Source organism: Camelina sativa, chromosome 5 (genome assembly GCF_000633955.1).
Source record: "Camelina sativa cultivar DH55 chromosome 5, Cs, whole genome shotgun sequence".
Taxonomy (NCBI): domain Eukaryota; kingdom Viridiplantae; phylum Streptophyta; class Magnoliopsida; order Brassicales; family Brassicaceae; genus Camelina; species Camelina sativa.
Genome location: NC_025689.1, coordinates 17,753,632 through 17,780,953, shown reverse-complemented (window position 1 = coordinate 17,780,953; position 27,322 = coordinate 17,753,632). Strand labels below are relative to the sequence as shown.

The 27,322-nt window shown below is 34.8% G+C and overlaps 2 protein-coding genes across 4 annotated transcripts in view; one reads left to right on the top strand and one right to left on the bottom strand.

Moving 5' to 3' along the window:
• Positions 24,205 to 26,415, bottom strand: LOC104787145 (exosome complex component RRP43). Of its 3 annotated transcripts, XM_010512671.2 has the most exons (9): positions 26,235 to 26,415; positions 25,825 to 26,002; positions 25,691 to 25,740; positions 25,537 to 25,606; positions 25,349 to 25,454; positions 25,196 to 25,262; positions 25,003 to 25,078; positions 24,539 to 24,846; positions 24,205 to 24,461 (listed from the first exon to the last, which is right to left on the bottom strand). In XM_010512671.2, exons 2-9 carry the CDS (start codon positions 25,982 to 25,984, stop codon positions 24,390 to 24,392), a joined length of 909 nt encoding a protein of 302 aa, XP_010510973.1. In that variant the 5' UTR covers positions 25,985 to 26,002; positions 26,235 to 26,415; the 3' UTR covers positions 24,205 to 24,389. The 3 variants fall into 3 exon arrangements, with proteins under 3 accessions (XP_010510973.1, XP_010510972.1, XP_019101516.1); XM_010512670.2 differs by having other exon boundaries at positions 25,691 to 26,005; XM_019245971.1 differs by having other exon boundaries at positions 25,691 to 26,002.
• Positions 26,829 to 27,322, top strand: part of LOC104789353 (jacalin-related lectin 17-like) — a 2,494-nt gene continuing 2,000 nt past the window's right edge. Inside the window, 1 exon segment of the mRNA XM_019245970.1 lies at positions 26,829 to 27,263. Coding sequence (XP_019101515.1) covers positions 26,829 to 27,263 — 435 coding nt within the window.

The following is a 27,322-nucleotide window of genomic DNA, read 5'->3' as shown; positions in this document are numbered from 1 at the left end:
CTTCCAAGAACAGAGACTAACAAGCAATCTTAACATAACACAAAAACACAAAAACACAAACTCACCGTGGAATCACACTGTCGGCTCGAAGAGGATGTTCTAAGACTCCATGCCACACACAATTGACTAACTCACATAATCAATCAAGACATGCAATCCCAAACATCTACAGCACAAAGCCTAGTGAACCCAAACCTAGAACCGTAAGGGCTCTGATACCAAAATAAAATGACTGACCCTTTTTTTTTATAATAATAAATAATAAATATAATATAATAAAATAAACTACATCTAGTGGTTCCATACCCACTAGCCACCTAACCAGAAACACATTCAACAGCGGAAATAACCAACCAATATTCAATAAAAATCTAATAATAAAATATAACCATATTCCAACATAATCAATATCCAAAACAACAAGAATCATAGAACCAACAACCTAGCAATGTTTTAATAACCCAACTCTAGCAACCTAGCAATGCCAGACAACATAAAACCGAGTCCCTAGAACATCCTCCTCTTCATTGCCTTGATTCCACGATCACACTTTGCCTTTACCTGCACCACAAACACATATTGCAATGCATGAGTATTTTATAAACACTCAGTAAGGCAATGCTCCCATCTACTGGGCTATACACACAAGCAATAGAGACATCTCTAACCATCAAACAACATTCAACAATCAACAATAACAAACCAGGACTCTGCATCGACCGATAGCAACATGCATCAACCGACACCAGGTGGAGGTTACGTCGACCGATGCAAGATCTGCGTCAACCGATGCAAGGTTAACTTGCATCGACCAATGCAAGATATGCATCGACCGACGCATGCTCGACATAACATGAAAACCCTGAGTTTACGCGCCGTCCTCGCATCTGCATCGACCGGCGCACAAAGTGCATCTACCGATGCAATGCCGAGCATCGTTTTCCTCCGAAGCTTCTTGCCGGATCTTCGTTCCTGCAACCACGAAACTCGATCCCAAGCTACAAGAAAGCTTCCCAACGTCCCAAATAACAATCTAACCACCCTAACAACACATAACAAGCAAATCAGAGAGATCTCTTGTAACACCCCAATCCAACGTTGTGGACCAAGTCCTGTTTGTGTTGAAAAGAAATCCAGCCCATAAAAGCCCAACTTCTCTAATAAGAAAAAAACCTAAGTGTACATATATGTACGTAGCTTCGTTCTCGTCACTGCAGCTTTTTGTCATCACGTCCATTGATTTTAACCTGGAAGATCATAAGAAAATATCGATTCTAAGCCTCAATCATTCCCCATAGTTGAAGTTGGAGGTTACATATATGGTAGTATTGTGTGTTCCCATCGAGAAAACGGAGAAACGGAGAAGTTTAGTTGATCGTCGCGTTTCCACCATCTAACACCGGTTTCATTAAGGTAAGGCATATCTTTCATGGGTATATGGTCTATTCCATTGAGTATGCCTCTATTGGTTACTGAGATTGTAATTTATGGTTCCACAGTTGGTTTTGGTGAAGAAGAGAAACTCAGAAACATTGTCAAGTAAGGGTTTTGATGACCTGTTTCCCGTCAGATCTGAAGGACCCAAATCACGCTTTTGGTGTCATTGGATAGATCCTGCTGCAAGGAAGAAGTAGCAACTTTCGGTTCTTTATTACGAGGTACACTTCATTCGCAGTTCAAGTTGCAAGTTGGTGAAAAACTAAGTGTCAGAATCAGTTTTCTGAACCCAGAAATTAACTAAGTGTCAGAATCAGTTTTCAATTTCGACTTGAGGTTTTGGTGGAAGAATTCCGGCGTTACCTTACAATTTCAAGTCAGTTCGACGGTTGATACAGATAGAAGGAGTGTTAGGGAAGCCACCTGAGCTATCATTATCACCGGAAAAGGTAACCCTTAGCTTCTGCGTTGGTTGCTTGTCGGTCAAGAATCATCTGCTTCTGTCAAAACCCAGAAACCCTATTACGTGTTGAACTGTTTTTCTTCTGCTGCAAGTTTCAGATTGTTGCTAGCTGCTCCATCCTTCTTCCTTCCAGTTCTCACCAGCTCAAAGTCAGGTGAGGGCGTGATCTGTTGATTTTGAACACCAAACTATTTTGACCGTAATCGTGTTATGCTTGGTTTAGGGATAAGTTGTTTGATTGTTTGTATGATATAGGTTGATTAGTGATGATATGTCTATTAATGACAGATATGTGTTACGTGAGTGTTTGATATTGATATGTAGATGTATGACCATTAGTGTCTGCATAAGGAAAAAGGATGTATGACCATTAGTATCTGCATGAGTAAAGTGGATGTATGACCATTTGTGTCAACATGAGTAAGGGATGTATGGTCAATGGTGCCTGCATATGTTACGAGTTATTATATGATATCGTGTGGTGGCATGATTCGATGTTTTAGATGTGAGTTGTGTTTAGTGAAATATATAGGTTATATGTTGTTGAGGAGGCATGTTTGATTATTGGAGATATTAGGAGATTTGTTGATAGCTTATTCTTAGACCTTGTGTATGCGTTTTCTGGTGTGCTTAGTTTTGTGTTGACGGTCCTGTGGACAGGCGGGATCATTCTCACTGAGTAAAACTCACCCCTTTTTTCTCTTTCCTCCAGGTCAGGTTTGGTTAGAGAGTTTTACGCAAGTCGTCGGAGTTCTTTGGTGTATTTGAGGGTTGGGGTTTCACATCTCTAGCTTAGATAAGCCATGGTCATGCACTTACCTTTGCCACAGAAGAATCTGAACCTTAAACAAACAAGAACAAGCCTCTAGGAAGCTCCTACAACGATCCCAGCTACAGATCTCTACAGGAACGCCTCCAATCTCCCAGAATTCTCAAGAACACTTAGAAACAACTTTTCTCTCTTTCTTTTTTCTCAAAAACGGCCACACAACCACGAATGAGACAAACTCGCATCTAAGGGTTTTCTTTAACCCAAAACGCAAACGCACAGAATTGAACATGCATCGACCGATGCACCATCTGCATCGACCGATGCACCATCTGCATCGACCGATGCACCATCTGCATCGACCGATGCACCATCTGCATCGACCGATGCAACTCCCAAACCGGGATTCCGGTTCACGGATGTTACAAGTTAGATATAAAAAGATTTTATTTTATGAATAATTTAATAAAAGAAATTAATATGGTAAGTTAGATGATATCAAATAATTATTTAGAATATTCTCTTTAAGATTTTTGGAAACAATGTGCTCTAGTAATAAAATCTTCCAAAAATAAATTAAGTTTGTACCCACTATTTAACTTGTAACCAATTAATCTATCAATTAATCTATAACCTATTTGTAACCAACTTATTAAAATTATATAGTTTACAAAACAATGTTACGTACTTCTATTTTATTATAGGGAATTTAACAATGGTACTTATTATTTAATTTGTGTATCATAATACTTGTAAGTTTAATTTAAATGCTAATATTTAAATATGGTTTATTTTAAATCTAAAATTTAAAACAATTAGATATCATCTAGCTACAACCAACAATAATTTAGGGTGACATTTGTTACATGTCATAATAATCATCTAATTTATAAGATTAAATATAAGATTTATTATATTTTGTGTTGGGGCAAAAAAAATCAGCCGAACTGAGACGTGAAGTCACGGCAAAGTCATTTCTCTCTTTCTTCTCTCCTCCTCCTCTCATTCATCGTTTCCACCAACATTACCACCTCCCTCCACTGAATCAACTCAATAAATTTTTATAAAATTTCAATCTTTTTTACAGCTTTCTAAAATATTCTCTAGCATTCATTCTTTGAAAACTAAATAAATTAGATTCATTGATAGCCTTTTATTCAAATATTCGGTGATATATAGTAGATAGTCTTTTTTAATAAAACTATTTTTGAGATTTTTACGTACTCTTATTTCATAAAAATTTAATACTATATAAGAGATTGTATTTAGTTTACTTTTCTAATATTTACTCCAATTTCTTGTATTCATTTATTTATTTTTCTAACACCCGTTTTAAAAAAGGGTTTTATGACGTTTGCATCATTTTTTCGACCATATTTTCTTAAATTTTTCAAAGAAGGTTTTTACTATATTATCAGGGGTACGTTTTGATGTTGATTTGTATGTTTATAGAGCAAGCTCATATAGTTAATGGAACCGCTATTTCGACCATGTTTTCTTAAACTTCTCAATTGAAGGATTTTTCTGTATTATCATGGGTTTGTATTGATATTATTTTTTATGTTTATAGACATTGTTTAGTTAAGTGCCAGCGTTGAACAGCCAGTCAATGATTTGATCGGCGGTTCACTTATCATATATGCCAAGTTTACCGACATCATGGAATCGATGGAAACATTGAAGTCATTTTATTTCAAAACATCTGAATTCATCTCAGATTATTTAGCAGAAAATAAACAAGCTTTATTTCGCATGTTGGTAGAGGAAGGAGTTGGAACAACAAATAAAGTTTTCTCAAATCTTACAGAAATTGCTAAAGGAGTAACATGGCCTATTGATTAATTACTCACAGTCAAGCATCATCACGATATCGTTAACAGTGAACTTTGTCAAGATATATCTATCTATGCACTATAAAAATTATATACATTGATAGCACCTCGTAATAGCATGAATTTCAAAACTGCTATCGAAGTGTAATTTATAATTTTGTTACCATATGATAGCATTGTATAAACGCTATAATAGTGTTTTTAAGAAGCGGGAACTAAAATCACTTATTCCGCCAAACACTTAGCAAATTTTACCAAAAAAATAAAAATACTAAACACTTAGCTTCACTTATCGCACTCTCTCTCCTTCACTTCACCCCTTTTCTCTCGAAACCCTAAAATCTCGAGAGGCAATTCCTCGCCGTTGCCGCTTCTGAAGCACCGCAGGACTCAATTAAGCACCGCCGTTGCCGTTCTTTTGGTTTGTTTGAGTCTCTCTCCCAGTTACCCGTAAATCTCTTACACATACCAATTGGTTCGCCAATCGCCGTCGCCATCACCGCCCTCTGAAGAACCGCCGGAGTTAACTTCTGGATTTGAGCTCCACTCGAAGGTTGTTTTCTTCCTCATTTTATTGTTTTATATAAGTTTTGATTTTTGGACATGCAATAGATTTTTTCAATTGATTTCTTCTAGATTTTTTCAATTACTATCCGATTAGTTATGAAATTGATTCACAGTTATGAAATTGGAACAATGCACAGTTATTCTTCGACATGCAATAGATTAGTCTCTTCCATTCTCCGACATACACAGTTATGTATCCGATTTGAAACTTATACTCTTTCTCTAATTATGTTTTGCAAGTGTTGCTAAGTGTATATCTTGGAACTGAACAAGAGTTTATTTATCTCCATTTACAGGACAGGTTAGTTGCTTCTTTCTTTCTGTCTCTTATGTGTATTGAACAATCTTGCTAAGTGTATATATTGTTTTGTTTTTTTTCTGTTTGGTTGTTTCTAAATACTGTTTGTGATTGCTATTGATTTAATATATGCGATATAGTTGTCTAAATACTGTTTTGTGTTTGTGATTGCTATTGATTTAATATATGCGATATATGTGTGTGTCATTGTGATTCATGTCTAAGATTCTGTCAATAAATCGTATATGTTGTTTATGTAGTAAGGTTAGATCATATAATGGTGGACAAGGATTGGGTGCATCTTTGCAGGTATATCATTGCATAAATTATTCAGGTTAGGCTAGCTTAAGTAGGGGTTTAGAGAGTTTACCTTTTTTTTTTCTCTTCAATTATGCAATGAAGAGCTGATCCAGCTTACGAGAGAGGGGCTTCAAATTTTGTACGAGTTGTGGCTGCTGCTTTGGGAGATGGTGATATGATTATATGTCCTTGCATTGACTGTCGTAACATTGATCGTCACTCAGCCAGTGTTGTAGTTGACCATCTTGTTACAAGGGGTATGGATGAGGCTTATAAGTGGCGGTCAGATTGGTATCATCATGGAGAGTTAAAGTCTGGGGTTGAAGGTGACAATAATGCCAGTCAGTTTAATGATGAGATATATGGGTTATATCAAGCTGTTGATTTCATGGATGATGACTTTGTTAGAAATGCTGAACTCGGTGAGATTGTAGACTGTGAGGACAAGAAAGAAGATGAGTTTCTTGCAAAGCTTGCAGATGCTGTAACACCCTTATATCCAAGTTGTGTTAATCACAGTAAACTCTCGGCAATTGTGTTCCTATTCAGACTTAAGACACAGAATGGTTGGTCTGACAAGAGTTTCAATGATCTTCTGGAGACATTGCCGGAAATGTTACCAGAGGACAATGTGCTACACACATCACTATATGAGGTGAAGAAATTTCTTAAGTCATTTGATATGGGCTACCAGAAGATTCATGCATGTGTTAATGATTGCTGCTTATTCAGAAAGAAGTACAAGAAGCTCGATAATTGTCCTAAATGCAAGGCTTCTAGATGGAAGACGAACATGGTTACTGGTGAAGTAAAGAAAGGTGTTCCACAGAAAGTGTTACGCTACTTTCCCATAATCCCACGGCTGAAGAGAATGTTTAGGTCCGAAGAGATGGCTAAGGACTTAAGGTGGCATCAGACTAACAAGAGCAACGATGGTAAACTCCGCCACCCTGTGGATTCAGTAACATGGGATCAGATGAATGCCAAATATCCTTCCTTTGCAGCTGAAGAAAGGAATGTGCGGCTTGGTCTTTCCACAGATGGATTTAATCCATTCAATATGAAGAACAACAACTACAGTTGCTGGCCTGTTTTGCTAGTAAACTACAATTTGCCACCTAACCTATGCATGAAGAAGGAGAATATCATGCTTACATTGTTGATACCTGGACCACAACAGCCTGGTAATAGCATTGATGTATACTTAGAGCCGCTCATAGAGGATCTTAACCATCTCTGGAACAATGGAGAGACAACATATGATGCATTCAGTAAATCAACTTTTAATCTGAAGGCAATGCTGCTTTGGACGATTAGTGACTTTTCGGCTTATGGGAATCTTGCAGGCTGCAAAGTAAAGGGTCAGATGGCCTGTCCATTATGTGGAAAAAATACAGACAGTTTGTGGTTGAAGTTCAGCCGAAAACATGTCGATATGTGCCATCGAAAGAGACTGCCACTAAAGCATAGTTTCAGATTAAAGAAGTCGTGGTTTGATGGAAAAACTGAACATGGGAGAAAAGGAAGGATATTGTCTGGTNTCCTTCCTTTGCAGCTGAAGAAAGGAATGTGCGGCTTGGTCTTTCCACATATGGATTTAATCCATGCAATATGAAGAACAACAACTACAGTTGCTGGCCTGTTTTGCTAGTAAACTACAATTTGCCACCTAACCTATGCATGAAGAAGGAGAATATCATGCTTGCATTGTTGATACCTGAACCACAACAGCCTGGTAATAGCATTGATGTATACTTAGAGCCGCTCATAGAGGATCTTAACCATCTCTGGAACAATGGAGAGACAACATATGATGCATTCAGTAAATCAACTTTTAATCTGAAGGCAATGCTGCTTTGGACGATTAGTGACTTTCCGGCTTATGGGAATCTTGCAGGCTGCAAAGTAAAGGGTCAGATGGCCTGTCCATTATGTGGAAAAAATACAGACAGTTTGTGGTTGAAGTTCAGCCGAAAACATGTCTATATGTGCCATCGAAAGAGACTGCCACCAAAGCATAGTTTCAGATTAAAGAAGTCGTGGTTTCATGGAAAAACTGAACAGGGGAGAAAAGGAAGGATATTGTCTGGGCAAGAAATTTCTCAAAACCTGAAAAATTTCAAAAATGACTTTGGAAATTGGAAACGACCTGCGCGCAAGAGGAAAAAGACTGAGTGTACTAGTATGGAGTCTGATAAAGAGGAGTTATCTAGTGAGTCAGAAGAGGATGAAGAAAATGATGTAAATGTAGATGAGGGAGAGTTATCAAGATGGAAGAAAAGGTCTATATTTTTCAAGTTACCGTATTGGGAGGTATAATTTTATTTTCAAATTTTATAGTTATTTTCCATTACACTTTGTGTAACCTTATAGTTATTTATTGTATTTGTTCTGTTTATTTCTTAGGATCTTCCTGTGAGGCATAACTTAGATGTTATGCATGTAGAAAGGAATGTGGCTGCAAGTATTCTCTCTACTTTGTTACATTGTGGGAAATCAAAGGATGGTCTAAATGCCCGTAAAGATTTGGAGTATCTTGGTATTTGGAAGGATTTTCACCCTAGGACTCAAGGGAAAAGAACATATCTACCTGCAGCTCCTTGGACTTTATCGAAGAAAGAGAAAAAAATATTATGTAGTCGTCTTGTTGATTTCAAAGGACCAGATGGCTACTGTTCAAACATAGCGAGAGGCGTATCGTTAGACGACTGCAAAGTAACAGGTCTGAAATCACATGACTATCACGTGTTAATGCAGCAACTCCTTCCGATTGCACTTAAAGGTTTGTTGCCAAAAGGTCCTAGGCTAGCGATTGTACGCTTATGTGCATTCTACAACCACTTGTGTCAGCGAGTAACTGATAGAGAGCAGATTTTGGTAATGGAAGCTGAGGTTGTTGAAACGATATGCATGTTTGAAAGATTTTTTCCGCCAAGTTTCTTCGATATCATGGTGCACTTGACGGTTCATCTAGGAAGGGAAGCTAGGCTAGGTGGACCAGTCCATTTAAGATGGATGTACCCTTTTGAGAGGTATAAATTGTCTCTTTTTGTTACTGTTAATATGTTCATTTTGTTCATTTCTAACCTATAAGTCTTCAACATTTCACAGGTACATGAAAGTTCTAAAAGACTTTGTGAGAAATCCTGCGAGACCAGAGGGGTGTATTGCTGAGTGTTATCTAGCCAAAGAATGCATTCAGTTTTGTAGTGAATTCTTAAAGAAGTCTACAAACGTACAGGAAAAGTTAGATAGAAACACTGACTATGATAATAGTTCTATTCTAGAGGGTCGTCCTATATCCGCTGGAACTTCCATAACTCTTTCAGAAATGGATAACAAAATAGCTCATCTTGCTGTCATCCAAAATATGGTTGTGGTTGAACCTTATATCGAGTAAGCATATTTTTTTCGCTTATCATTTACAATTACATTTGCAGTCTCTCATGAAACTTATTATTATTAATTTTATACAAGTGAGCATCTTCAGTATCTACAAGACACAAATGAAAGATGTCGACGTGATGCATCAGTTTTATGGGCTACGCACACTGAGAATTTTGCATCTTGGTTAAAACTACAGGCAAGTTTCATCAATTCTACTATTTTCGGTTATTATTTAATGTTTATGTTTGATACCACTTGATTAAGTTTCATCAAGTCTGACTTTTTATTTTGTTTCATTTGTTGTAGATACCACTTGATTCAGACTGCCATGGAGAAGTTCTAAAATGGTTGGCTTATGGTCCACGTAGCACTACACGGTCATATACGGGTTACATAGTGAATGATCAACGGTTTCATACAAGATCAGTTGATAGGAAAAATCAAAATAGTGGGGTTTATTATGAGGCGACGTCAGTATGTAGGGCTAGTGCGAAAGACACTTCACAAGTGGTTGATTTGGTATCCTACTACGGCAGAGTGATAGACATCATACTGTTAGATTATAATGTTTTTTATGTTCCTCTTTTCCGGTGTCAATGGGCAGTGTTGGGTAATGGAGTTAAGGTAGAAGATGGTTTCACATTAGTTAATTTGAATCATAGTCAAGTCTCCTTTTTAAGAGATCCATATATATTAGCCTCGCAAGCAAAGCAGGTGTTTTACTTACGGGAAGATGCAGAATCAAGTTGGCATGTTGTTATGCGAGGTCCTTCAAGAAGATATAAGAAATATTTGGATGATGGGATTGGAGACATTGGACCATTACCGTCTGAAAATGCCCGAAATGATTGTGAAGGCATATATGTCTGAAATGGAGTTTGTTAGTCATTTACATTCTTCTAATTGTTTATTTGTTATGTCTGATGAGTGCTTCATAATTGTTTGATTTGTAGTTGTGTTTGTTTGTTATGTCTGATGACTGCTTGGTAATTGTTTGCTATGTCTCATGACTGGTTATTAATTAATGACATGGTAATTGTTTATTTTCAGGTGAATTGACATGGGACGACCGAAGAAGAATGTAGGGAACAGAAAAAAGAAAAAGAACTCTGATGAGCCAGAATTCGTGTGTACATTGCCTCCACAAACTGAGCAGCCTACAGGAGAGCAGCCTTTAGGAGAGCAGCCTTTAGGACAGCAAGCTGAAGAAGAGCAGACTGAAGAAGAGCAGGCTGAAGAAGAGCAACCTGTACAAGAACCGCCTTTAGAAGAGCAGCCTTTAGGAGAGCAGGCTACACTTAAGAGAAAGCGAGGACCAACAAGGATGAAAGACATCGCCAAGGATCCAAATAGCAGAGTACATGTAGACTTCACTTTCATGGGAGAACATTACGGTAATGGGTCTGTTAAATTTTCATCGTATCTGGGTCCATTGGTAAGAGAACACGTTCCTGTGACAGTTGAAAAATGGTCAAAAATTACTGAGGATGTCAAGACAGTGCTTTGGAAATCTGTCCAGGTAAACTTTTCTGTACTTTGACATCTACTTACTTAATAGCTGGTTTAAATATTTATTCTTCAAATGTGATTGATTACAGGTAAGGTTTGAATTAGATGAAGATTACCAAAAGACTGCTGTGCTTAAACAGATGGGAGGTTTGTGGAGGTCATCAAAGTCACGTCTGGTTAAGAAAATTAGGGAGGCTCACACTAACCAACAACGGATGAATATGCGACCCAAGAATGTTAATAACTTGTTGGCGTAAATTTGTGAAAAACAAAACTAGCAATGAGTTTAAGGTATTATTTTTTAATTAAGTTAGTTAATTTTATGTTTGTTTTGGATCTAATATGATATATCTACAATCATGTGTTAGGTCATAAGCGATAGCTATAAGGAAAGGAGACGCAAACAGATACCACAAACTTGTAGTCGCAAAGGAATGGTTAGACTAGCTGAAGAATTGGTAAGGTTAATGCAATTACGTTGTTAATTCTCAGCACTTAAAAAATATTTTGAATGATATATTGTTTATTTGTTTAGAAACAAGAAAGTTCAGATCATTCTGAAGTGTCAAGACTAAAGGTGTGGGTGAAATCGCGTACTAGAAAGGATGGGACACCCGTGAATACAAATGCAGCTGAAAAAATTGTAAGTTATAATTTAGTATGCTCGTTAATTAGGTTTTTAGATTAACTCGTTAATTTATATTTAAATTATACTGTTTACACATGTAAATGACTACATTTGCAGGAAAAGGCAGCAGAACTTGTTAATGCTGATCATCCATCAGTTGCAACAAATGTAGGACAAGATACACTAACCCAACTGTTAGGACCAGATAATCCCGGTCGATTGAGGGCAATGGGCAGAAATATGAGTAAGACCAAATTAGCTTGTTTCCAAGTTAAGCACAAGTCTATCGTTGAAATGGAAGAGAATCAAATTAAGCTCAAGCACAAGGTTACTGAACTACAAAATGAAATTTTCAATCTGAAGAACCAGGTAATGCACTATTCTATTTGTACAATAAGCTGATTGATAATGATGTAAACTTTGTTTCATATTTTTCTTGCATTTTACAGAGACAAGAAGCTGAAGTTGGTGAAAACTCAGCTGCAAGGGTAAGTGATTAATAATCCACTATATTGATTTCTTTATAACTATACACTCTATTTTTGTTTTTAATAATCTAAATTTGCGTAGAGTGTGAACAAGAAAACACAACCAAGGTGTGTTTTGATTGACTGGGCTGGTGATGCTGCGAATGTTGCTGAGGGATGTATTATATCGATGGATCCAGATGATGTTGTGAATGGGATTCGTTTAGGTCCTTTAGATTATAAAGTATTGGTTGACACTGCCACTGTACCCGAAGCATTCCTTTGGAGACCTGCTACTGAAATGTTCACGATTGAAGAATCTGTTGGGCACATGATTGCATGGCCTGCCACGAAGTGTGTTAGTCTAGAACAGGGGGACCACGAAGAAGATATGACACCACTTGTAAAGTTTCTATCTTGTTTAAGTATTAAACAGTTTGTACATATCATAGATCATCTAGAATACTGAAGTGATTTATTAATGTTTTTTACAGGGCACAAGAACCAATTCTTCGAACAAATGCAAACTACTTGATCTGTCTGACGATGATATAGTTGTTGCTGAAGGCCGTTGAAACACACAAGATCAGAAAGCTTTAGTGAATGGACTTCGACTCGGACCAAAGGGTGTCAAAGTTTTTGTTGATGTGGTACACGAACCCAACACATTTATTTGGAGGCCTACTGTAGATGTGACATACATAGAGGACTGTTTACTGTCTTTTGTAGCATGGCCTGTCACCAAAGTTGTCTTTGAAAACAACCTAGATGAAACAGGTCAGTTATCTCCTACTCAAAAGTCTGCATCTAAATCGCATAAGACACAAACCTCAGCATCATGCGAGAAGTCTCCAAGAACAGTTCAAAAATCTAATGCAATGGAAACTCAAGTAGCTGCACAGTCACCTCTTCGAAGATCTCCGGTAACTTATATTTATATGTTCTGAGAAGTTGATTATGGTTATGTCTCCTTCCTGTAGTAATTGGTTGATATTGTCAAATTGTCAGCGAAAAAATGGAGCTATCAAGGAAAATCAGAAGTGTAAGTTAATGGATATTAGCGGAAGGAAGCGGGTTGTTGCTGAAGGTCGGGTGCATTCAACTGATCCAGAGCAAAAGGTACACTGTGTTCGGTTGGGTCCTAACGCTGTGCGAGTTTGGATAGATATAGTCAAGGTAGATGACGCAGCGGTTTGGAGGCCATCAGATGAGATTGAGTATATGAGAGATGCACTTGGTTCATCTATCGCATGGCCAATTGATCAGTTGGTCATCTATTGACTGTTGTAAACTGATGCTTGTGCTTTTGGTAAGTATTATTTACTGTGATCCTTGTGCTTTTAGTATTTCATGTGCAACACTGATATAAGACAATGTCCATTATTGCAGGGATGAAGCAACTTTGGTCCAGCTAGTTTAAGACTAGTCTTATGTATTTCGAATTTGGAATGTTTTATGTTGTGCATTTTGGATTTGGAATTGTGTTTGGTATTGTGATTTAGAATGTTTTGGAATTGTGTTTGGGATGTTATTCACAATGCTTTTGAGATGTTATATAAATGGTATCATTTTCGGGAAATTTCAGATTATATATATTACATATGATAGCATGTTCTGTTTCAAATAATAGCACTAAGTCATCTATATAATAGCAGGAGAAAAATGTTATATGCAACTATAATAGCAAAAAAAAAAGACGTTATAATATACATCATAGCGAATAAACTTAGTTATGTAATAAGGTAATATAACACGAAAAAGAGTTATGAAAACATAAATTACGGCAAAAAATATTTGCTATTGTACAATGATATATCATAGCACCCAATTTGAGTTGTTAGAAAAAATTGAAATTTTTTATAAATTGTTATGAAAAAATAAATTACGGCATCCAGATATTGCTACGAAAACACTAAATTAAAACATTTAACTAACGCTATTGTATAGGAACTTATTATAGCTCAGAAAAATAACGCTATCGTAGATGGGGTATCTACCATAGCTGCCGATATCATATCATTTATGAAATCGCTATGTATTACATATGATAGCATATTTTCCGAGCTAACAATGTATGTTTTTCTTGTAGTGATGATAATATTTGGGAGCAACAAGCGAGTCTGAGTTCTATTGATACATGCAATGTTATGCCTAAGCCTGCTACTCAAGAGTCAGTTGATTATTTACGGAGAGTAAACATAGCAGAACAAACCAATGTGGAAAAAGACCGTATGATGTGCGCCATTTGTTTATAAACAAATCTTTTAGAACTGCCTTGTGGTCATGTATTTCATGCTGAATGTATTGTTAGGTGGTTAGAAGAAACAATTAACAATTGTCCGTGTTGTCGTTTTGAGTTATCTTTGTAAATCACATTTGAAACGTATATTATGTGGTGTTTGCTTTATATTATATAGATCGATATTGTTATATAGAGTCTGGTAACAATATAACTATCAAAAAATAATATAATAATTATTTATAACATCAAAGAATATTTTTTAAAAAGAATTTAATGTTTTATGTTTGTTTGCAGAAGAAATTTAAAATGAGAAGAGGTAGAGTTATAGCTATAAAAATATGAAGATTAATCTTACAAAACGAAGTAATCATTTTTTTGTTTGAACAAATGAAAATTTATTTTAAACTATCAAAAATACTCTTCATTGTAATTGTGAAGTGTGAGCAGGTGTTACGAATAGTTACACCGTTTAGTATAGTAGATCATAACATATACTATCATAATTAATGTTAAAATGTAGTTTATAATCATAGTGTGCATGTTCTTATGAATTAATTATAGCATACATATATATATTTTTAATTTGCTAATACCAGCGTACATAGTTTTTTTATTAAAACTATATGGTTTATGATAAATGTTCGATTTTCGGTCAGTGCATTAATTTAACTGACATTAAATAGTCATGTTGGTTAAATACAACTGTATATATTGATGACTGTTCATTACTAGTATTTTTTTTTTTTCAACCAAACATTTAAATAAATTAAAAGGTGACTTCTAAGTTGGTTGCCCAAATTGGAGGAGAAGAGTTTACAGAAGTAATTTCAGAAACTAAAGATCTAGAAGAGCGGACCAGGCAGTCTGCTTGCGTGTTTGACGTCCTCAGAATCTGGGACAGGGTAAAGGATGAGAATGATGCTCTTAGAGAATGGAAATCTTCTAGCAAGGAGGAGAAGGCTGGCCAATCGTCGGGTGCTTGTACCATCGCCACCAATTCGGAGCTATCAGGCTCAAAATTGAGACAATCTATCCCCAGCGCCCTAAGAGACTCCATAGCCCATAACAAAGCTTGTAACTCCGAGTGAAGAGGAGAGGGGCTACGTCGCAAACTGCGAGCCCCCATAAGTAGCGTCCTATCATCATTGTTACCATACCACCAACCCAAACCTTCCAGCGGATCCGAACCTTTCCAGGAACCATCGACCTGGCAGCGAGACAAAGAACTTCTTTCCTCCATAACCTTGGGAACCAAGTAATTTTCAGAAACAGATTTGGCCTCCTCCCAAAGAAGTTTATCGTTTGTCGTCTGATTCATAATATCATTTGGCTCTGCCTCAATCCCCTGAAAGACCTTCTTATTCATATCTTTCCAAATTGTCCACAAAATCCAAGGCAATATATAACCAATACCCGGTCCCCCCGGATGTGTAAAAGTATTGGAATAAAGAAAAGCTAAGTTTGAATACACGGATCCAAAAGGGAAACCAGTCAAAGACACCTGGACCGGAGCTAACTCTCATACCATACGCGAACGTGCACACTCAAAAAGAGCATGATTAATACTAGTATTTTTTTATTAACTGTAAATAGGTTAGCGATTTAAAACTGTCAATTTATAAAAAGTTTAAAAAATAACTAAACGTTCTATTACTGAAGCATACAATTCTCCTGATAAATGTATTAGAGAGGACTCTTCCAACACAGTTTCAAATGATTTAACATCAGCTGTTAATAGCATCGAACCTTTAGAATCAATAGTTTGTGATCAAAAGGTAAATTTAACTAAAATTATTTTTGCATTATTAGTAGAATACTATTTTTTTAAATTACTTTTAAGTAATTCAAGGGAATTGATTAACAATTAATTATTGGGTATACTTAAATTTGTAACCATTAATTTAGTTGTTCAAGACATTTACATATTTAGCCGGCTGATCGAAACTTGTTATATTTCAGTCATTACGTTAGCAAGAACTTATTTTTTACAATGTGTTATGTTATTTTCTTTGATAAGCTTTCGGCTGACAACATGATAAATTATTGTTTGCAACAGATAAAAATAAAAATAAAAAATTAATATTATAAAATGGAAGTGGGGAGTAGTTCTAAACAATCAGCGATCAATGGTTAGTAGTTATTGTTTTTCATATACTATTTTAAAAAAATTAAAAAATTCTGTAACAAAATCAATTACTTTTAACAATTTTCAGATTGTCAAGTTTATACAATATCAAATGTAAACATTCCAACGAGTAAAAAACATATGTAAGAATATAAATATAATTTATCGTTATACTATTGAATTCCACGATATAATAAATAATTAGTTTATACTTTTTTATTAGGAAAAAAGGTCGACTATCTAAAAAAGTTCCAGAAAATATTTTAATGCAATGTGGAGACTGTAATGCTTGGGTTTGGTTATACGAAAGTTCCGAACAAGATCAAGTTACTAAACGTCCAATATTTTCAATTTGTTGCAAAAAAAATGTCTTCTATCACTATCAAAATTGCCCATGAGCCTCCATCCGTATACAATAAACTTCTCAGTGATCCATTATTTCTTAGAAATATACGAGCTTATAACTTTATTTTGCTTTCACTTCTATGGGTGCAAAATTTGATTATTCGGTGCAAAATACATATGGGTTGTATTGTTTTAAGATACATGGAGAAAATTATGATAGAATGAGATTCTTATTGCCAGGTGAAGAGGAGGAGCCTAAATTCTCTCAAATGTATATATTTGATACAGCAAATGAGTTAAAAAAATCGACTTGCAATCATGAATCAAGATGGAACTGATGAGCTTGATGAATAAACAGTATTATAATTAAGATGGTTGATGAATTTGATGTTCAAGCAAAAGTATTTAGAAAAGCAAGGGATAGGTACGAGAGTACTGGTGAAGAAAATTTTCAAATTCATCTCATTGAATATGATAAAAATAAAACATTATGAGTTGCCTTCGACGAATGAAATAGCTGCTTTAGTTGCATTCCACAGTGGGAAAGATAGACATAATTTTACAACTGAAATCTGGAAGTTTAAAACGAATTTGGAGTACACATCCACTTTATATGAGTTTTCAATATCCATTATTATTATTATTATTTTTTTGTCAACCATTGGGCCACAACTGGCCGGCCTATTAGTCAAATTTCTACATTCGTAGGAACCGGGACTCGATCCCGGGTGTGATGGTGCCTTCTACAATTAGACTTACCTTCTGCCACTGCACTAAGGTCACTTCATATGGTAAAATTGGATTTTTTGGAGGCATACGATATAAAAGTACTTTAATTGGAAAAAGGACAAAGAGAATTTATATCAATGAGAGAATATTACATGTACCTTATACATTCACGTTGTGTGTATATTCGACCATAGATAGAAGTGGGAGAGTGTTTTATCAATTTATAGTAGATACTTTTTATTGGGCACACATTTCATTATAATTAAATTAAAGAGTCTCAACCTCTAACAAAGAGGAAGTACATCCAAAGCAAAGGAAAAGAAAGCAACAAATGCCAAAAACGCCATTAAAAGATAGTTAAACAAGGAATAGACACGATACAAATCATACGAAGAAAACATAAGAGACCAACAAACAAGTAAAACCTCAACAGTTTTTTGATAGATTGCATCCATAATATCCTGAAGAGTTAAAAACTCTACGACATAGGTAGAGGGGACCATCAGCTAGGAGGAGGAACCTTGCAATACCGACAAGTCATGAGCATCTAAACCACTCCAAACAAGAGGGAATTTTGGGAAGAGAAACTAAAGTTCAGCCAAAGAAGCATCAAACCAAGAGCATTCAATAAAGCAAGCCTTTTTAGCTTGGAAGTCCTTACTGAAACCACAAGGAGGGAACAAAGCATCCAATGTGACTAACGTTAAACAGTCAGTAAATGCTGAAAGAGAACAGTCTTGAAAAACAATCCCTGCTTCTAAGCAAAACGGTTAACACAATGCTCCCTGTAACACTACCAATAAACACTAGTGAAGTAAATGGGAGGATAAAAGGCTCCATAATGGAGAGATGAGAGCTACAAAAGCCACGATGAACCAGGTGAACTGGTCGGTTACCTAGACTCAAAGCACTTTGTCCAAGCTGATAGAAGACAAGTTTTAACAAAGCCAAGTTGAGATAGAATCCACATACTAAGGTAAATGATCGCATCAAAGCAATAAAGGTGCTGCAAAACGGTACTAAAGTAGATAAAAGAGTATATAATCCCATTAAAATCAAAGGAGCTACATTCGAATTCCACAAAACCAGAGCCACAAACCTTTCCATCTTAGAGGAGTTAGAGGAAGAGTGAGACCATACTTGGGGGAATATCATGGGAGGTAAGGTGAGGGAAACCCAGCTTGCAAAGGGAGACTCAATGGGAAGCATCAGTAGTTGGAAGGATGGATTCGCCGGCGACAGAAGCTAAGTATGGCGGAGGAGAGAAGGACGACGAGCGAGTCACACGCTCTGAAGGAAGAGAAACTCAGCAGCTGGGCAAGATATTCAACAAAGGAAAAATATATCTGAGGGTCCGGTGGATCCGGTGGTTCTGGTGGTTCTGGTGGAGTCGGAAAAGATGGAGGCTCCGACGGTGGTGTAAGAAGGGACCTCAGAACGAGGAAGGCGACCGAAGACATCAGTAAGTGACGAGAGTGGCTCTAAGTAGACAAGATCAAGGAAGTCATCTCTTGTGAAAAACCTCGCTGGAAAGCGGTAAAAGAGATCCACCAAAGAGAGATCACACCTTAGCAAAAACGATTCAGGAGAGGAGATTACCAGAGAAGCATCGCTGGAAGAAGCAGCTCATTTCATTGAAGAAATGGCGCCTTGGGTTTCGTGCCTAAGAGAAAACTCTAGGGCATAGTAGTAGATGCTTATACAACAATAGAATCATATACCCTTTACAGTGTATAAGATTAAATCAAAAAACAATAAGAGCTGATGTATATGATAATGTTAGAGATGTTGTAACTAGAGGTGACAATGATCAACGACGTATTGGCAAGCGTATAGTGTTGCCATCTTCCCATACAGGTAGTCCAAGATACATGGCTGAAATATATCTAGATGCTATGGCTCTTTATCGCTGTTTTGGAAACTCAGATTTGTTTATTACAATGACTGCAAACCCAAAATGGGAAGAGATTATTGAGTTCTTATATTTGACTGGTGCTTCGTGAGGAAATACTAGACCTGATGTTGAATCACAGGTCTTTCATATGAAATTTAGAAAATAAATAATTTTACATTTCTTTCAAATTAACACTTTTTATGGAGATATCATATACCAACATATGAACATTTACAGATATAAACATATTTAACTATATAATTATGTGATAAGGATATACATATGTTCAAATGTATAATTGTAGCCAACTAATAATTATTTATATATATAATATTGAAACAAAAAACAGAACCAAATAAAATATTTGGATTTAAGTATATTGTATATTATAGAAAAAAATGCAACCACCTATCATATGTTTATAGCATTATTTATTATTTATTTATTCGTAAAGATTTGTATCCCTTATTTGAATATTTTAATTGTAATTTTTTTTTAAATAAATGAGTGAGATATGTGTAAGTTACACAAATGGCAAAATTTGTAAATATTCTTGTCAAGGGTAACCCACTAATGAAATGAATTTAAAAGTTCACTGAAAAAGACACGTCAACGTGAAATTTCTGTTAAACACATGTAAAAATAAAGTTGTTTTTTAAAAATATTTCTCAATAAACATATAAGAAATATTTTTAAAAATTGTATTTTTCGAATCTATTATTAAATAACTTAATAAATATATATATTAAAGAAATTCTGTTATGAATATTTTATTTAAATGAGTTCAGTACCTAGTTTAGATAATAATTTGGTAGTTTATTTTGAATGTCAAAAGCTAATAAATCTATATAATAATAGCAATCTGAATAAATGCGAAGAACAGTCGCATCTTTTCATCGTGACTTTTCATTAAAAAAATCCAGTTGCATCTTTTTATCGTGATTTTTCATTAAAAAAAAGTATTATTTAATTATTCTTTTGACAAAAAAATTATATGGTTGCGTTTCTTTAGAAAGTTGTATCTGTTGAGTATAGAGTTGTGTCTCTCAAAAACAGTTGTGACTTTTGTATATAATATTAGCAATATGAATAAATGCGAAGACTTTTGTATATAATATTAGCAATATGAATAAATACTAAGACATTTGTATATAAGATTAGCAATATGAATAAATGGGAAGAAGAGTTGCGTCTTTTCATCTTGATCTTTTATTAAAAAAATCGTGACTTTTCATTAAAAAAATTCAGTTGCATCTTTTCATCGTGACTTTTCATTCAAAAAAATTATTATTTAATTATTCTTTTGACAAAAAAATTATATGGTTGCGTCTCTTTAGAAAGTTGCATCTGTTGAAGGTTGTGACAACCCGTCCCACAGAACCCACTAGCACCCCGTTAGCTGCCGCAACAGACCGTCCGTAGACCCTGCTAGCCCCCCGCTAGCCGTCCCAACGGACTCCAAGCTGGCCCTGCAGGGCATCGATCCTAACCCATCACTGTGGACATCCAAATCCACCAGTAGGTTATTGGTGCGCCAGGCGTTCCTCGAACCCTGGTCCCCACCCTTTAACAACCTTCCCACATGACAAGCTGTCACTAATTGATCTGCAGAAATTTATACGGTTGCGTCTCTATAGAAAGTTGCATCGGTTGAATGTGAAGTTATGTATTTTACAAACAGTTGTGTTTTTTACGAACAATTGTATTTATTCAAATGTTCACTCTTTAGCAATCCTGTCTAATCAAATATTCATATCTTTAGTAATCTATATATGTTCTTCTTTTGTAACAATTTCAAACTTTCCTTTGAGTTCAAATGTACATGTCTTTAGGATTATATATATTTGTTCTTCTTTTGGGAAATTTTTAAACTTTCTTTTTAACATATGATGACAGCAAGCTGAATAAATGCGAAAAACAATTGCGTCTTTTCATTATGACTTTCATAAAAAAATTAATTTCTATTTTTTTGACAAAAAAATATATTGGTGCGTCTTTTTGAAAAATTATAAATGTATGTTGACTGTAAACTTGTGTCTCTTACGAACAGTTGTAACTTTTCCGAACAGTTGTATCTATTCAAATGTTCACATTTTTAACTAAGTATAATTCTTCATAAATTATCTATTTATTAAAACATATTAAAAGAAATTATCCTAACCGTTTAATTGAAGCATTGAAACATTTGGTAAATTTAATATTTAAGATCACATCACTCGGATAAACTCTGCTTTCATTTACTAATCATGTAAGTGCAATCCTATTTATGTGTAAGTTACTTAGAAAACATTGTTTTCATTTATTTCATCTATTTATATTAATATTTCAATTGTTCCAAATTTTTAATAATCAACCATTTGCAAGTATTTTTTAAAATGACTAAATAGATATTATTATAAGAATGAATTTTTTTGTAAGGATTATTGATTTAACTAAAAGTTTATAGATTTTTCTTAAAAATAAAGTTTAAATTTTTTTTTTTTTTGGCATCATTGAATCGACAAGGCCCGATTCATAGCCAAGCCCTACTACGCGGAGTAACGCGACTTAGTGGAGTCGAACTCCAGTAGGATCGGTCGCAGAGGTGGTGCTGTAACCACTTGACTAAAGACACTTCCCAAAGTTTTAATNCCTATTTATGTGTAAGTTACTTAGAAAACATTGTTTTCATTTATTTCTATTAATATTTCAATTGTTCCAAATTTTTAATAATCAACCATTTGCAAGTATTTTTTAAAATTACTAAATATATATTATTATAAGAATTAATTTTTTTTGTAAGGATTATTGATTTAACTAAAGGTTTATGGATTTTTCTTAAAAATAAAATTTTAAATTTTTAATGAAGTCATTTAGATTATAAATCTGTTTGTATTTTTTCACTCATAATTGTTTTTACCTTTACAAAAAACTAGATAAATAACCAACATCTTGTACGGAGAAAAATAAGTAGTAAGTACATTTAATATTGGATTAACTATCTATATAATCTATTAGAATTGTCAAAATATTTAGTGACTTTAGACTTTTGTATATATCATATGTTTTGTCTACAAAATGATAGTTGTTTGTATTATATATTCATCTACAATTCCACCTCTATGAATATAGATATATTCATTTTTATTAATGTATATTATAAGTGAGTTATAAGTGAAATGTGTGATAATTTTTGTTTACTTATATTTAAATTTGAGATTGATTGGTAATATTCTTATTCTTAACACTAATTCTTTAATAATTTTAAAAACCAGCGACTAAATATAGTCAGAGAGATGAAGAAAATCGACACTTGTATCGCTTAAATACATCGCCGAAAAAAACAGCGACAGAAACACGGTGCACTGATTCACAGAATATATTGATGGAAATGATTAAAAGAGAAAATTGCACTATAATTACAGTCGTTAGAAGGTGTCGCTGAGACTCACAAACGAACAAGGCTTATGTCTAAAAGAAATAAGGTTATTACTTTAATAAACTTTGATTTATTGATTTCGGAAATATAAATATGTAAACATATTCATTAATATAAATATGTAAACATATTCATTTATAAAAATATATTTGAGTTATATGAAACATTTTAAATAATTAATTTAATTGAATTCAAATATTTAATTTGAACGAATTAACATTATGTCATTTTATGAGTGGTCTCAATTAATTTTTAATATCCTTTCAACTTTTAATACGATTATTTTGGAAATTTATAGTGTTTTTATAAAATGTATTCATGTTTTTAACAATTAAAACAAAAAAAAAGAAAGATATTTAAACTGATAAATCAAATAAACTATCAAAAAAAAATTAGAGTTCAAAACTACGAAATAAATAATTTTACATTTCTTTCAAATTAACACTCTATATGGTGATGTCATATGTAAACATATAAGCATTTATAGATATAAATATGTTTAACTATATAACTATGTGGGAATAAATATAAGAATCTACTTATCTTCAAATGTATAATTGTAGGCAACAAATAATTAATTAATTATATAATATTAAAATAGAAAACAGAATAAAATAAAATATGGGGATTTAATTACATTAAAAATTATTTTAAAAATACAACTACCTATCATATGTTTATAGCACTAATTTTTATTTATTTAATCGTAAAGATTTGTATCCCTCATTTGCATATTTTAATTGTAATTTTTCTTAGAATAATTGAGTGAAATATATGTAAATTACATCAATGACAAAATCTGTAAATATTCTAGTCAAAGGGTAACCCACTAATTAAATAGACTTAAACATTGAGAACGATACGTCAACATAAAATTTCCGTTAATCACATGTAAAAATAAATTTATTTTTAAGAATATTGTTCAAAATATTTTTAAGAGTTGTATTTTTGGAATTTATTTTATCATAATTTAATAAAAATATATTAAAGAAATTTTGTAATAAATATTTTATTAAAATGAATTTCTCCGTGATATCACGGGGCTCGATAGCTAATTTTATTAACGTCATAAGAATTATTGGTAGAGAGAGACTAGCGTCTCAAAAAAAGACATGAAATATCTACCAGAAGAATGGTTGCCATGAAAAATGTGGGTTTTGGAACCGTAGAAAACCCAGATGGTATGAGAAAGATTTGAAAGGATAAGATAATTGTTGATAGTTGCCACTGGAATCATTTTCATACGGTCGACTTCAGGCGGGAGGCAAGAATATTCAATGGAATACATGATCTCCAGTGATCCCTTTTTTATGTCTAGACCCCAAATTTTGAAGAAAAGGTCCTCCCTGTTTACATTAGGAGCACTCCCGAAGATGCATAGACGATGATTAAGAGCGCACATGCTTAATTCATGTAAGTATCTAGACCCGACATCTGGTGTAACCGGAAAGCTTTGAAACGTCTCTGTGTGAAGATCAAAAGCTAGTAGCTTCTTGTGACAGTACTGTCTATTGTCTTCCATAATGTCGTAGCGGAAGCAATAAAGCACTCCATCCAAGTGAATTATAGGGTGCTCATAGGAAACTTGACAGTTAGGCGGATCTACGTATCTCCAAGTATTAGAGTCGAGGGCAAAAACCTTGCACCTAGTCATTATACAAACTTGCTCTCAAAAACACTAAGAATCTTGATATTTTTGGTTAATTGCGTCTGGTTTGAGCATTTGTATAAAATCCAATTATGTTATGCATATTTCGGTTCAGTTTTCAATTCGTTTGAAATGGAAAAAGTATATAATCGCACGCTTCACAGTTAACACTAACATTAACAGAAACAAAACCAGTAACACAGTGAAACAAAAATGATGAAGAGCTTCTTCCTTTGGCACTAACTGGGGGTTTTGGTAGTCTGATTAAAATTATGTAACACAAAATTCTTCTAAACAATGTTCTGAAAATTTTCACATTCCATCTGACATATTAGTCGATATCCATCTCCCCCAGAATCTGCTTAAGCTCCTTTGCTCTCTTCCTTGCTAACTCCACACAGCTCTACGCAATGCAAAACCCATAAGGCGGTGTAAATCAAGTGGTGGATTAATATAAGAGAAAGCTGAACAAACTCTCACCTTGACGGCTGATGAGTAGGCAAGAACGGTTCCTCCTGATTTGTAGAGAGAAACCATTTGATCCGAGGAATCTAAAACAACAGTCACAAGAGTGTCCATGATCGACTCTTCTTCAGTTGTTGGATCTGCTAAGATGTACTTCTTGTGGAGTATACAAGTTAAAGAGAAAGGGATGTTCTTAAGTGTAAGTTTTCTCTTCTCCTTGTTCACTGCTTTTTTCTCGATGATCGAAGCATTGTCTTCATCTTTTCCTCCACTGATGGCAACTATTCTTCCATTGTCATTCAGAGCAACAACTGGGATTTCCACTGCCAATATAAAGGATCTCTTATGCATCAGAGGAAGAATATTAATCTGAATATGTAAACTGGTATTGTGCAGGGAAGAATTGAAGGGTTTAGTCTTAAGGAGTTCTACAAGAGCTGTGAAGCAAACTAAAGGAAAAGGACAAAGAAGGAACTTACAATTCGAAAAGGCTGCAACAGCAGAAAGAAGAGCAGCATCGAAAAGGGCACCATCAGCATTTAGGCAATATATGTCCTATGAGAAAGTTTAGAGAGCAACAACGTTCATAAATATACTATAAGACCTCACTAATTCAATAACTTTCAAAGAGATACTTCCCTAAAATCAATAGCTAGATACATATGCACTCACCAGATAACCCATCCAAGCAGCTTTTCCACTAACTAAGCACAGTTCTTTAAGATCAATCATTCCAGAACTGTAACGAAGGGACACATTTAGAAAGGAACACTATTGTATTTGATGCCCAACGAGAATGAGTAGAAAGATCAAATCGAAACACACCTTAGAATAGTATCAGACAAACGCTTTGAAATAACGGGAGCAGCGTCAGCTGGTCTTCCAGGACGAACAGTGGGAGAACAAATAGGAGGCATGTGGAACTCAAGAGCTAACAAAAGGAACAAGTCAGTCACAAAATGAAACACAAAATCACATAGAACAAAGACAAAGTCAGGGGTATAATAAAGAACCTATGCATCCTTCATCTGGTGAGTCTGTAGAAGGAGTCATAACTTCCATTCTAATAGCAGCAAGCATAGTCTATAAACAAGAAAAAGGATAAACTTTGTAACATTGCTGACTATACGAATCTAACCGAAACGTCGTTAAGGCGGTGGGGCTTACAGTGGAACCAATCTTGGCAAGAGCAGATCCATCAGCGGTTGAAACAAGTCCTATACACACAAAGAAAATACAAACAAGGTGACATGTTTCAAACAACTTAACTTTGATCAAAGTTAAGTTATATATTATTTTACCAGGGTTAACAATGGTGTCTCTGGCTTTCCCAAGTGGTCTAGCATCAGGTCGAAGAGATTCAGAGAGATGACGCTCAAAGAAACGAAGAGGAAAGATTCGTCTGAACGCATCAACTTCCATCTCTGTCGACAAGTCTTGTGATGAATCTGGTAACCCCATGTTTATGTTTATGTCTCTCTGCTTCATGTCACAAAAATAAGAGAATCATCAAAACCAATAAAGCTAAAGTATACAGAAGAAGACAGACACAACTTCTATCTTATAGTGACAGTCTCATCGTCCTTGGAAGGCAAAAAGAAAGTTTTTTTTTAGTTCCATTGACGCAAAAATCCCAAATACACTGAAACTGATACGCAAAAATTTGAGAATGTGCATCATCAACGAAGTGTCAAGGAATACAAAAGCTTACCTAAATAAAAGAAAGAACTGGAACTGATACACAAAAGCTGTTGTAGCGAAGAACAAAAAAAAAACAGGGCAAGAGAGTGTATGAAGAAGAGTAAAGAGCTCGCGGAGGCCGTAAGTAATGGGGAATTCGACGGAGACGGTGACGGTGACGACGGCTAGGTTTCTTTGGGATTTTTCACTGAACTAACTACTTCTTCATTATAAATGAGCCTAACAAAGCCCAATAATGTTGCTAAGCCCAAATAAACAATGTGATATAAAGAATTTTTTTTTGTTTTCCCGAAACTAGTTGTTGTTGTTGTTATTTCGAAATGTTGATAAATGTTTCAAGTTTTGATTACAGCATAATCAGTTCTCAAAATCTGTTGATTACAGCATTATTTTTTTTCAAGTTTTGTTTCACATATTTATTATCGTAACATGAAAACATTTTATATGTATAAACATTTAAGTATAGACATAAACACATCTTTTGACGTATCAAAAATATATGTAAGAGGTGACCCTGGAGGCATAAGGTACATCCGGTTCGACTATACCAAGAGCGCACAAGTGATATACTCTTGATCGTGATCTGAATTTGTTTCACCATATAATGCAGTTTGAGATTGACCATGAAAATGATGAACAACTTGAATCTGTCGAGGGTTATTACGAACCTAAGTCGAATGCGATTGTAGGACTTCAATTCAAAACCAACTTGAGGATTTCTGAGCTGATAGGATATCCAAAAGGAAGTAATGCCAAGTTTTCACTAGCTGTGGAGGGAAAGAAGATCATCGGGTTTCATGGATCTTACCAAACTCAACTCAACTCTCTTGGAGCATACTTCACTTGGATTACTCCAAGTAGATCAATAGAAGCAAAAGGTGGAAAAGGAGGCAATGAGTGGGACGATGGAGCTGACCATGAAGGTGTTACAAAAATACATGTACGAGGTGGTTGTGGTGGTATACAATTCATCAAGTTTAATTATATCAAGGATGGGAAACATGTAGCTCGGCCTGTCGGCCAGCCCATGGTGTCAGCGGTAAAGGTTTCACGGAGCTGGTACGTCTAATATGGATTTTTTTTTTTTTTTTTTTTTAA

Coding starts and splice junctions, on each gene's coding strand:
- LOC104787145 (XM_010512670.2), bottom strand. CDS start 25,984: ATGGGGTTACCAGATTCATCACAAGACTTGTCGACAGAGATGGAAGTT. Junction 25,607..25,690: donor TTGCCAAGATTGGTTCCACT/GTAAGCCCCACC, acceptor TCTTGTTTATAG/ACTATGCTTGCTGCTATTAG. Junction 25,079..25,195: donor CTGCTTGGATGGGTTATCTG/GTGAGTGCATAT, acceptor ACTTTCTCATAG/GACATATATTGCCTAAATGC.